Source organism: Chiloscyllium punctatum, chromosome 13 (assembly GCF_047496795.1).
Source record: "Chiloscyllium punctatum isolate Juve2018m chromosome 13, sChiPun1.3, whole genome shotgun sequence".
NCBI classification, from domain to species: domain Eukaryota; kingdom Metazoa; phylum Chordata; class Chondrichthyes; order Orectolobiformes; family Hemiscylliidae; genus Chiloscyllium; species Chiloscyllium punctatum.
Window position 1 is genome coordinate 108,657,964 of NC_092751.1, and position 13,769 is coordinate 108,671,732.

At 43.5% G+C, this 13,769-nt stretch overlaps 1 protein-coding gene across 4 annotated transcripts in view; it reads left to right on the plus strand.

The window, feature by feature from the left end:
* ccser2a (coiled-coil serine-rich protein 2a) overlaps window positions 1-13,769 on the plus strand; it is a 616,376-nt gene that overhangs the window by 485,533 nt on the left and 117,074 nt on the right. For all 4 annotated transcript variants that reach the window (XM_072583583.1, XM_072583585.1, XM_072583586.1 and 1 more), the window contains one exon: window positions 1,402-1,488. In XM_072583583.1, coding sequence (XP_072439684.1) covers window positions 1,402-1,488 — 87 coding nt within the window. The remainder of the gene's footprint in view (window positions 1-1,401; window positions 1,489-13,769) is intronic.

Here is a 13,769-nt window from a genome sequence, read left to right on the forward strand (position 1 = left end):
AATTACACTGCAGTGAGCTACGAATGAGCTATGATTTCTACAACTACACCAAAGAAATCAAATCCAGAGGTGCTAGCCTGTTCACTGGAGAAGCAGATAATATCGATAGAATAAAGAATTGATCCTTTCCACAGGTAAAATAAGCTGTGTTAAAAATACAGTACAAAAGATGACAGAGGTTTTGAAAATGTAAATTTCCTGGACAGGGATTAGACCCCCAGCAAAGGAAGATAACAGCTAAAATGAGTAATGTGGGAACTTAGGAAGTAAATAACTGAAATTAACACTCTGTTTTATACAGTTGATGACTAACATTAATTTATGAGGTTGACAAGATATTTTATTTTTGTATTATTCGATTTCAGTCAGGTATCTTTCTAATGGTAATGACTGTTTGGGTTAATTTGTTTGCTTTAGTTTCCCATTGATTTCCATTTAATTGAGATTTCTTTCTTTCTTTCTTTCTTCATATTCTCTCCCTCTCAGTGCCTTCCTCCATTGACTAATCTTCATACTTCACTCTTACCAGTTCCTTAGAGTTTATATTACAATAGATTTAAATCCAGCCTTTTGGTGACATATTTATTGCAAGTTGATGGTTCATTGGTATGATGGGTATATATAGATATGTATATATATATATATATAATGGGCTCCTGTTACAGAGTATTTATAATACAGAAGCAGACCATTTGCCTCAATTGGTCCATACTGGTGTTTATGACCTGACCACACCTGATTTCATCGGCATTTCCTGTTTTTTTGTATTTCCCAGCTTCTCCTTAAATACATTTAGTGCTATCCACATCAACTACTCTACCTGGTATGGAGCTTCACATTCTAACCATTCTCTGAGGAATCTAATTTGGATTTATTAATGACCATTTTATGTTGGTGACTGTTTCTTCTGGATTCCTCAAAAATGGAAACATAAATTCCATTTATACCCCATTAAATGTCTATGTAATGCTCAGACCCTTAAATGGGACATCCCTCAATATTTTTTCACCAGAAGGGAGGCCAAGCCTGATGGATATTTTTCTGTTACAAGGCTGTGTACAATGGATTTATTTCTGATGTAGGGCTCATCTGATCAGAATAGATCTCTATTCTGCCTAGGAAGGACAAGACAACACCATCCAAGCATCATCTTGGTTAGGATGTTAGATCAAAGGAGACAAGTTCACTGGAAGCATTGGACATCTGTTGCTGTCTTTCTTTGTATCATCATTGAGCCCAGCATCCCAATAATTGACTGGAAATCAAAGCATTCCAACTATCTTTTCTTATTTTGGTAGACTTCCTGCTACCCTGAATTCCTGTCAACTCTCTTAGTAAGTCTGTACTTTTGTTTAATCTCTCTACCCTAATGGCCTGTTTTTATTTTGTCTTCATGACCAGACTGATGAGCTACTTGGCGAGATCCAAGGGCTACAGGAAGAAATGAAGAGGAAGGATCAGATGATCGAACAACTGCAACAACAGCTGGTGAGTCTGACCTCCAACTGAAGGCAATGTCAATTCTCACATGTTTGATACAAACATCCAACAGTATCAGCTCAAGTTCTGGTAAAGGAAGGCAGGCTGTGTCCCTTGATCTCTGTTATTAAAGAGACTACGTTCACTCAAGCCCTGTTGCTATGATGCTATGCAATGCTCATTTTGGGGTTTGATGGGTCAGGTGACAGCCGTTTTAAGTGACCCAAATGAATGATCAATTGAGATTGACTTTGACACAACTGAAAGTTGCTATCTCCTTTTAACTCTGGAATCTTGTGTATTTCAATTATGTTGCCTGTCAGTCTTTTAAATTCCAATGAATACAGACCTAACCTGCTCAACCTTTCTTCATAAAACAGTCCTCCTGAACCTGGGATTAACCTAGCAAACCCACGGCCCCTTTCAGTGAGAAGGACAAGGGCAGCTAATGCATGGGAACACTATCACCTGCAAGTTCCTCTCCAAACCATTCACCATGCTGACTTGGAAATATATCTCGGTTCCTTCGTTGTCACTGGGTCAAAATCCTGGAACTCCCTCCCTAAGGGCATATGAACTGCAGTGGTTCAAGAAAGCATTCACCATCACCTTCTCAAGGGGCAGCTAGGGATGGGCAATGAATGCTGGCCAGCCAGTGATTCCCACATCACATGAGTGAATAAAAGAAATTTGCCAGCTGATTTTCCTTAGATTAGGGAACAAAATTATTTATAGTACTCCAGCTATGGTCTGACTAGTGCTTTGTAGAGTTTTAAAACTACTTCCCTATTGTAATACCCTGTTCCCTTTCAGTTAAAGACCAACACTCCATGTACCTTCCCTATTACCTGCTGAATTTGTACATTAGCTTTTTGTGATGTATACTTGAGGGCTCCCAAATCCCATTTGTTTTATCTTTCTGCAGTCTTTCTCCATTTAAACAATTTTCAGCTGCTCTATTTTTCCTGCCAAAATGCATGACTTCACATTTTCCCACATTATATACCACCTGCCAAGTTTTTGCCTTATCATCCAAACTGTGTCCATGTGTAGATTCTTTGCATCATCCCCACCACTTGCCTTCCCACCTATTTTTGTGTCTGTAATATTTCCTGCTGCCATCCAAGTTATCAATATATTTTGTAAATAATTGTGGCCCAACACAGATCCCGGTGGCATATTGCTTTTTGAAAATGCTCCACCTCCCCCACCCCCTTCAAATCCAATTCTGACTCTTGTTTGTTAACCAGTCCTCACACACCCTAATGTATATCCCCTCCAAGACCATGGGCTGTTTCTCTTTCAGCCAGCTAAGTTTCTATCCAAACTAATATGTTACTTGCCACACGCTGAGCTTTTATTTTCCACAATAACTATTGATGTAGCACCCTAACAAATGTCTTCTGGAAATCCAAGTACAGAGATGTAGTACATCGATAGGCTTCCTTTGAAGCCTATGTGTTACTCCTTCAAGAAACTCCCAATAATTTGGTTAAACATAATTTCCCTGTTACAACACCATGCTGATTCTTGCTGCTAACCTTCAGTTTTTCTGAGTGCATGGCTTTAATCTCTTTCATAAGACATTCTAACACCTTGCTCATGCTGGATGTCAACCTGTTTTATACCTCCCTCCCTTCTTGTATAAGGGGGTTATGTTTACTACTTTCCAGTCTAATAGAACTTTTCCTGCATTTAGGAAATCTTGGAAAATTAATATCAACCCCTCCATTACCTCATTAGTCACCTCATTTAAAATTCTAGGATGAAGTCTATCTGGACCCAGAAATTTGTCAGCTTACAGTTCCATGAGTTTGTTTTAGTACTGCTTCCCTTGTGATGGTGAATCTGTTAAATTGCTCCTTTTTAAACAGTCCAATGTAACCTTGTAGACATTCTATGTTTTTCTCTCATTACTTTCGGGTTAGTTGAATGTAAGTCCCTCCTCCGCACTCCACTTAGGTTTGATGTTTCATGTACTCACGAGTGAAGAGAAACATTTCCAAAGTTTACTGTGCCAACTTAGGTACAAAGGTACCTCGGTACAGGATATTCAGAATAAATTAGAAAAATAACAGTATAAAAGGTTAAGCATTACAGTCCTTCAGCAGACTGATCTGGAGCCTCCCCACCAGCCCACACCGGGACACCCCTCCAGCCCACACCGGGACACCCCCTCCAGCCCACACCGGGACAATCCCTCCTACCCACACCGGGACAATCCCTCCTACCCACACCGGGACAATCCCTCCTACCCACACCGGGACACCCCTCCAGCCCACACCGGGACACCCCCTCCAGCCCACACCGGGACAATCCCTCCTACCCACACCGGGCCCTCATCCCCAGCCCACACCGGGCCCTCACCTCCAGCCCACACCGGAACATCACCTCCAGGCCACACCGATACACCCCCTCCAGCCCACACCGGGACACCCCCTATCCCCTCCAGCCCACACTGAGACATCACCTCCAGCCCACACCGGGACACCCCCTATCCCCTCCAGCCCACACTGAGACATCACCTCCAGCCCACACCGGGACACCCCCTCCAGCCCACACCGGGACATCACCTCCAGCCCACGCCGGGACATCCCCTCCAGCCCACGCCGGGACATCCCCTCCAGCCCACGCCGGGACATCCCCTCCAGCCCACGCCGGGACATCCCCTCCAGCCCACGCCGGGACATCCCCTCCAGCCCACGCCGGGACATCCCCTCCAGCCCACGCCGGGACATCCCCTCCAGCCCACGCCGGGACATCCCCTCCAGCCCACGCCGGGACAATCCCTCCAGCCCACGCCGGGACATCCCCTCCAGCCCACGCCGGGACAATCCCACCAGCCACGCCGGGACAATCCCTCCCGCCCATGCCAGGACATCCCATCCAGCTCACGCTGGGCCCTCCCCTCCAGCCCACGCCGGGACATCCCTTCCAGCTCACGCTGGGCCCTCCCCTCCAATCCACACCGGGGCATCCCTTCCAGTCCACACCGGGCCCTCCCTGCCAGCCCACAACGGGACATCCCCTCCAGCCCACGCCGGGCCCTCCCCTCCAGCCCACGCCGGGCCCTCCCCTCCAGCCCACGCCGGGACCTCCCCTCCAGCCCACGCCGGGACCTCCCCTCCAGCCCACGCCGGGACCTCCCCTCCAGCCCACGCCGGGACCTCCCCTCCAGCCCACGCCGGGACCTCCCCTCCAGCCCACGCCGGGACCTCCCCTCCAGCCCACGCCGGGACCTCCCCTCCAGCCCACGCCGGGACCTCCCCTCCAGCCCACGCCGGGACCTCCCCTCCAGCCCACGCCGGGACCTCCCCTCCAGCCCACGCCGGGACCTCCCCTCCAGCCCACGCCGGGACCTCCCCTCCAGCCCACGCCGGGACATCATCTCTGTGACCCATCAAGTTCTTGCTGTGGGCCTACCACGGTCCCATTCTGAGCACCAAGCTCTGTCACAGTCAACAATCCAGCAGGTTCCCCCGAGCCCAGGCTCCAGGCCTACTGAAGCCACCACTGCTGATGACCCTCCAACACCGCTCTGGCTTCCCCATAGTGTCAGAAGATGAAAGAAAAGGCAAAAAAGCTGAAAGAGGAGTGAGTGAGGGAAGGATGCTGCTGGCCAGGAGCATATAGGCTCAGGTGTCCTGAACACACTGAGATGGCAGTGCTGCCATATTGGTATAGCCTTCTGTGGAATATGGCAAGTACATACCAGTTTACTGAAGTGCCTTAGATCTCTGACAACCCACTGGAAATCTGGATTGTGTGTTTGGATAACCCATTGTTGAAGGAAACATACTAACCTAATCAGAAGAGCCCACATATTTTTACCAACTGCTGATCTTTGCCTGAGAAATCTCTCCATTGTTCGAATAGAGACATAAAGATTTACTAAATTATTGTCAGTGCTATAGTTTCAAACTTATCTTTCACTGTTGAGTCTGTGAGGTCAACCTTGATGAAATTTTAATTGAAAATATTCTCACGGAATGAGCAGAAATTTAAGAAATATAGCATGAAAAGATCCAATTATTAAGCATGAGAAAAATCTTTGAAACAACCTGGTATAAAATATCATTTATCCAAGGATTTGACTCAAGAACTCAGATGTAGGAAGTGTCTAAAAAAATTCGAAGCCTGCAAATATCAAATTAATCTCTTATCCTGGTCACTGGATTGAACTAGTTTTCTACAATTTCCTTTTAAAATATTGATGAAAGTAACTGAAACGTTGACACCAGTCATGTCTATGACAAAGGCAGCAGCTTATAAATGGATATTTCTAAAATACACCAAAAGTCATGCCACACATTAGCAATGCTTTATTTTTAAAAAATTTTTAGAGGGGTAGAATTTAATCTTGGTTAAACCACATTTTGATGCTTCAGAAATGCTGGTTGGCAGTGACCTAAGGGAGATGCCGAGGGTCATGTTCATGCTCCAACACCATAAGCAACATTCGAACTGAGTGGGGTTGACCACAGTCCACAGTAACCCCCATTCCCCAAACTTTCCCGGGTCTTTTGAGATGTATCCTATGTGATGTGACAGCATGGACAGTATCACCTAGTGTATGACTAATAGTGCAAGGATTCAAATTGCTGTTTCTGAGTTAAATACAAGGCAATGCATGTAGGAGCAGAATTAGGCCATTCAGTCCATTGAGTCATGACTGATTTGATAACCCTTAACTTCACTTTTCTGCCTTTTTCCCTCTAATGATGGATTCTCTTACTGATTAAAAATCTAAATACCTGACATGCCAAAACTGGGTCTATTAAGATACTTGAGGGGCTTTTGCCTGAAACGTCGATTTTCCTGCTCCTCGGATGCTGCCTGACCTGCTGTGATTTTCTAGCAACACTCTAATCTTGCCATTGTAACTATGTCAGTTTCTGATTCTGAGAAAACGTAGCGACAATGTGGGATCAGAGTTAGATTTTCACTACCCCTTCTCCAAGTTGTTTTAGTTGGAGGAAATTACTACAGACGCTGGAATCTATACTGAAAGCAAAAAGATGCTGGAAATCACAGTGGGTCAGATAGCATCCATGGAGAGAGAGCACCCAAATGTTTCAAGTTTAGGTGACTCTTTATCAGAGCTGTTCAGAATTCATCAGAATTGTTTTATCCCTGTCCCACCTCCAGGAACAGCTAAATGATGATACTAGCTATTTTTCTGACCATCCGAGAAAAAGCTGTAATGTAGTACTGTGCATTAAAACAGAAGTTATTCTATGCTACTTCAGCAGGAATGCAACCCAGGTAGATTAAAGCAGAAGATGAATTGATCTGCAGTAAAAGGGTTAGAAGATAGCTCACTCAGAATCGAAGTGAAGCTTTTCTTTTGAAAGATGGATGTAACTATTCTCCAACTGACATCAAACTGGGTGGTGCAGGGTCAGAGGACTTTTAATTCCACTGTCTGGAGCGACACCTGGTACAGAGACTGATGGACAGCCTCCTTTCGTTCATGGATGTCAGAGATGAAAATAATCAAACACGTATAGATGCCACAGGCTTGTTACTAATGGATGAGCTGTATAGGATAAGATTACTGTTGTATTTAGGGATAATTGGCACTTCGATGAAATGCCTAGATGCGATCAATCCACCCTTTTGTTCAGGGTTTTATCGATTGTTTTGACATTAGGTCCAGTCCACTTAGAATACACAGTCAGACTGCCACCACCATTACTTTACAGGAAGAATATTTTGTCGCTTTTATGTTCAAAGAGATTCAAACTCAGGCCTCATCTTGAGTCAATAGTTATGTAGTGTGACTTTACCAAAGATTATATTTACCTCCTGCTGTTGGGAAAATGGATTGGGGAATGACTGAGAGATGCATTGAATACCACTCTGCAGCACAGAATGTACTTAACTTGGGGCTGTATTTTTGATTTGTCATGATGAATTGTATCTTTCTGTGTCTTTTCTAAATTTAAAGTTTAAAAGGCTATTGTGCTTCTGACTTACCCAGCAGGTGACTTGCAAGTAGATGTGTACTGGCTTCCATCCCTCAGCTACCTATTCAGAAAAATCCACAATAGTTTGAGTTTTGCATGTAAAAGCATAATTTATTTTCCCCACATACAAATATACATGAAGCAAGATTTGCCTGCCAGCAGGAAGCGTTTCTATGCAAGGCAGGAAGCTCAGCCAGAAATTTGTAGAAACATTTTAGAAGTTATTTGTGGGGGCTCATCAAATCATCGAATCCTTACAGTATAGAATCAGGCCAGTTGGCCCAACAAGTCCACAACACCCCTCCAAAGAGTGTCCCACCCAGATCTGCACCCCTACCCTATTGCTCTACACTTCCCCCCTGACTAATGCCTCTAACCTACACATCCCGATACAATGGGCAATTTACCATGGCCAATTCACCTGACCTGCACTTCTTTGGATTGTGGGAGGAAACCGGAGCACCCGGAGGAAACCTACGCAGACACATGGAGAATGTGCAAACTCCACACAGACAGTTGCCCGAGGCTGGAATTGAACCCAGGTCCCTGGCGCTGTGAGGCAGCAGTGCAAACCATGTTGACACCTTGTTTGTATTAGTTATATTTTGCTGCACATTTTCTTGGCTAGTCTAGGTACATTTCAGAACCTATCACAAGGATCAGATTGAGACCGACTTTCCTCCACCTGCAGGCACTACAAAGTCAGATTGGAATAAATAATGCAGGATCCCCCTGCTGCCAGGAACAAGGACTCTCTGATTCAGCTAGTATTTATTCTCTTCCAAAGTGTAATATTTCATTGTTGTGCATTCAATTAAAAGATAGTATCAGAAAAATAGTGGCTGTAAAAAGACTAATTTGACCGGCTCCCTCTCCTGTGAGCTATTTTGTTAAGAGTGCATGAGTAACCATTAAACTGATTTTCAGTGTTGAGACTAAGCAGTGAGGCAGTGCATTGAAACTAATAAATAATTGCCTTTCAGGTATAGTAGAACTTTCTGATCGATTGATCCCACTTGCTCACTATATTTCACACTCCTTTTGCTCTCTAGAAATTCATCTGATTGTCTTGCACTCATTTATGCCATTTGCTTCTCATTTTCCTGCTCTCTCCCTTCCACATTCCTATTACCTTGGAACTAATAACCTTCTATGATTTCCCTTCTGTTACTGTACACTGAAGCATTATTTAATTTAGTGCAGTTATAAAGTCATAACAAACACTAACTTTATGGTAACTATTAAAAATCATACAACACCAGGTTATAGTTCCAAATAAACCTGTTGGACTATAACCTGGTGCTGTGTGATTTTTAACTTTGTCTACCCCAGTCCAACACCGGCTCCTCTACATCATGGTAACTGTTACTGAACATGAAGTGACTGAAATCACGTTTTGTGTGCCAAATATCACAGTTTAGTAACTATTAATTTCTTTGTAACTTACAAGTAAAACATTTATTGAACATATAAGCTGCTTTTTGGTATTTTTACTGAGGGCAGGTCCAAGGGTAGGGCATGTAGGCACCTCCAGAATCCGCTGCATTGGGAATGGTGATCACACGCTGCATTGTTGACCCCAGTTGAATCCGTGCTAGCCAGCAACTTGTCTAACTGAGCCAAACAGCTCTGCAAGGAGCTTAAATTGTTTATGGAGCCTTGCAGTCTTACGTACATATCATGATAGTGATGGTATGCACTCTAAATATTTTCCATCCTGACCTAGAAACTCTCTGAATTCTACCGCTTGCCTCTCGTACGTGAAGGAAGGATTTGCAGATTGTTACTGAGCAGGGTGTGTATCCTTAGACATCACATCCTAGAGTGGAACCTGAACCCAGAGCTGGTGGCTCAGAGACAGGGAAGCTCCACACTGTGCTACAAAACAACCTCACAGTTGGATCTAAAACATGATCACTTGATGCTGTGGTTTCACTGATGAACAGTTAGTCTCTGGCTGGCCCAAAAAAAACCATTGGAATAACAATAACCATATTTTGAAAGTACACCTAATGTACTGTCAGAATATGAAACATCAGCATTAGCCATATTTTAGAATATCTGAAACTCAAACTCCTCCACTTTAAGAAGACAATAAGACACTATGTCTAAATCTCTGCGATAGAGAATTATCAGTTAGATCCTGGAAATGTGGAGAATGATCACTTGAATATAAAGAAAAGAAACACCACCAGTGCTAAAACTCTGAAACAAAGATGGAAAATAATGAACATTGCCAACAAGTCACCAACCATTAGAAACGAGGCGATGAGCTGATTGGTCAGCTGTAGAAACTTTAACTGCTCTCTCTCTAGCCTGTCAAGTATTTCCAACATTTTCATTTTTTGGAACTATTTCTTTCCTTTCCTGGGTCTGGACAGATTACATTGATGGAATGTTGGGAAAGGAGTTAGTAAATCAGTTCTTTTGTATGGTTGCTATTTTAAAATATCTGTCTGCATCACAATGATTTTATAAATCTCATGGTGGGCGGCACGGTGGCACAGTGGTTAGCACTGCTGCCTCACAGCGCCTGAGACCCGGGTTCAATTCCCACCTCAGGCGACTGACTGTGTGGAGTTTGCACGTTCTCCCCGTGTCTGCGTGGGTTTCCTCCGGGTGCTCCGGTTTCCTCCCACAGTCCAAAGATGTGCAGGTCAGGTGAATTGGCCACGCTAAATTGCCCATAGTGTTAGGTAAGGGGTAGATGTAGATGTAGGGGTACGGGAGGGTTACGCTTCGGCGGGGCGGTGTGGACTTGTTGGGCCGAAGGGCCTGTTTCCACACTGTAAGTAATCTAATCTAATCTAATCTAATCTATAAAGTCACCCCTCAGCTTCCGACACTCCAGGGAAAACAGCCCCAGCCTGTTCAGCCTCTCCCTATAGCTCAGATCCTCCAACCCTGGCAATTTTCATTAAATTTGGAACTCAAAGTAACTGCAAATGTTCATCAATATCATCATCATGAAAACAATTGAACTAAAAAATGAGTAACTCTAGGAGTAACTTTTAAACACGAGAACCAGTTCTTTAAATGTGTGGCTTGGCAATAATCCATCATCCTTTCACTCTGAACCAGATTTGCTCTTTGGTTGGATCTTGTGGGCCATTATCTCGTATCCATGTGACAAAACAGCAAACAAATGCTAAAAATCTCAAGTAAACAGAGATTATCATAGAGCCATGACTGGACTGAGCTGACCTTCTCTCACATTAAAAAGCAATTCCCATATTCTGTTGATAGTAATAATTGTGAAATGCCAGAGCACAGAACTCCAAAGCACAGTGAATGGTGTGTTCACTCCAAGTGCTTTAGTCTTCTGTCTATATTGGACTGCAGTTTCAGGAGAGTGGCGGAATGGCGCCTTGTTGCCACTGTTGCAATATTGCGTGCAATTCTGGTCTCCTTCCTATTGGAAAGATGTTGTGAAACTTGAAAGGGTTCAGAAAAGATTTACAAGGAGATGTTGCCAGGGTTGGAGGATTTGAGCTATAGGGAGAGGCTGAACAGGCTGGGGCTGTTTTCCCTGGAGTGTCGGAAGCTGAGGGGTGACCTTATAGAGGTTTATAAAATCATGAGGGGTATGGATAAGATAAATAGACAAAGTCTTTTCCCTGGGGTTGGGGAGTCCAGAATGAGAGGGCATAAGTTTAGGGTGAGACGGGAAAGATATAAAAGAGACCTAAGGGGCACTTTATCAAACAGAGCGTGGTACGTGTTTGGAAGGAGCTGCCAGAGGAAGTGGCGGAGGCTGATATAATTACAACATTTAAGAGGCATTTGGATTGATATATGAATAGGAAGGGTTTGGAGGGATATGGGCCGGGTGCTGGCAGGTGGGACTAGATTGGGTTGGGATATCTGGTCAGCATGGACAGGTTGGACCGAAGGGTCTGTTTCCATGCTGTACATCTCTATGACTCTGTGACCTGTTCACCATTGGTTTCTTCCGTAATCTTCACTCTCAAGGTGTCCATTGCAAGTTAATGCAAAGTATTGGTGCTCCTTTTCAATTCTTATCCTACTTGTGCATTTCCATTGCCATTGATATCCTGTGGACCTAATCAACTGCATGTTTCATGACTAACTCAGAATTAATTAATCCAGTGACAATTCACAAGGCCCATTTAAAAACTGGTTCCCTGCTAAAGCTGAAACAGTCAGGATCTGTTTTACATCTCAAAGTGGAGCCTGCAGCAGAATAGTAACTTCGCTGTAGCTGTGCACAAGCAGCATAAATACGAATGAGATCAGCGCAGAAGGAGATAATTCAAGCCTGTGTCTCAGAAGAGGCTTTTACCTGGAGGAGAGTTCAAGTGCTGAATATTGTGCTGCTTCCATATGAGGAATGAGAAATCGATAAATTATCAGGAAATGGATGAGTAATCTGTAGTCTCCTGTCAGTCGTAACTGAGGAGCAGACGGTTGAATACATGGAGAAATGTCAGTTTTTCTCACATTAGGTTTTTAGACACAATCCAAGGAGGCCATGGACCAGCAGGGGGAAGTGTAGAGGCACGAACTCTCTCAGATTTCTTTAACATTAAAGTGTTATATGACTTTCTCTCCCTTTACTGTAAATATAAACTATCTCTGGGAAAGTTCATTTCCCTTTCGTTTCTGCAACATCCATCATGCCAGGTGAAACATTTTAAAATTTATATACACAAATTTATTTTAGCCTGATGAAGGTGTATGTTCAATTTTCAGAACCATTGGACTTGAAATTGAATATTTACACATCTGGTTCGGTAACACACACTTTGCCATATTAAACATGGAAAGACTTTTGCGTGTGCAGTCAGTAACTTTCAGAATGTAATGGCTAGAGTTATGGAAGTGGAGTTCTCTCTTACTGTTCCTGTGCATTTCTTAGTGCAATAATGTAATTTGCTTCTGCTGTACGGGATGTTAGTATTAATCGGAGGTGGATCTGTTGAGAATGTCGGGTGCAGCAGGAATGATGATGCTATTAGAGAATCATTCACACTCACATCCCAGGACCATAGGAATTTATATCCTGATGGCTCACTTTGACTTTTGGGATAATTACACCCTGATGGAGTGGACATTTGTGGCAACACATTCATTGGAACTGCGGCCTTTTCTGGTCTTTGTGCTGGTCAATGTACTCTCTTGAAGTAAGACTTGTCAGTCTGTGCTACCCCCTGAGCAGACACCAGTTTCATTTTGGGATATAGTACTCTCAGGGTTATAATTGCCTGACTTGAAATCAGTGGCCTTCCAGTTGAACATTAATTCTTAGCGGGAGAGGCAGTAATGTCACTGGGCTACGAATCCAGAGACTCAGGTCAATGTTCACATGACCTGGATTTGAATATCACTATTGTGAGGATGCTGCCACTTTAACAAGGTTATTTTGTCCTTGGGTTTTTTTAAGATAGGTCATAAAGGCAGAGGTGCCAAACTGTCTTGAAAGATCCTAGTTTAACAATAGCAGGGGAGGGGTCAGTTGTCCTAGTTTCAGTTTTTTCCTAGTTTGGATTAGTTGTAACAGTGAGAAGCTTTGCAGTCCAGAGAAATGTTCCAACCTTCAGCAGATGATTCTTGACTGACCTTTCATTCTGAAATCTCTCCTGTCTGTAAGAGCCTGTATTTGAATTTACCTTTTGTGTTTATAGGGTGTCAATGGGACTTGGAATAGCTCCTTAGTCAAGTTTCTATGAATGGTCAGTTCAGTTTTTTTGAAAGTTTAGTGATTCTAATTCTGTTTTCTTTAGTTTGTGTTTAAACTGTAGTGTTTATTTAAACACTATTTTGCTTGAAGCTGAGTGGTTTGACCCGCTGCAGCACACCTGGAATATCCACTTCACATCTGCCTTTAAAATAAGAGAAAGGTAGGGTCTCAGCTATCTTCTTAAAATATCTTGAGGGGTCTGGCCTGGTCCATAATTCCATGAGGGTGGAGAAAATCTGGAATTAAAAGCTGGCCTAATGGTGACCATGTCGATTGTTGTAAAAGTCCATGCCAGTTCACTAATCTCTCATCAAAGCCTTCTTTACCTGCTGTGGTCTACATGTGACTACAGGCTCACAACATTATGGCTGACTCTCAACTGTCCTGTGGACAATTAAGGATGGGCAATAAATACTGATCCATATCATATTCCAATAATTTTTTTTAAAATAAGCATTGTTGTTAAATGCTGTGAATTGTTACATACTGACTGCAACTGAAGGCTCAACTTCTGGATATAAGGAGATGTTGTTACTGAGGGATGGAATTGCTGCAGTATCACTCGGTAATTTTTCTGACAAACTTACTGACCTTACCGATGCTTGAACTATATTTAAATC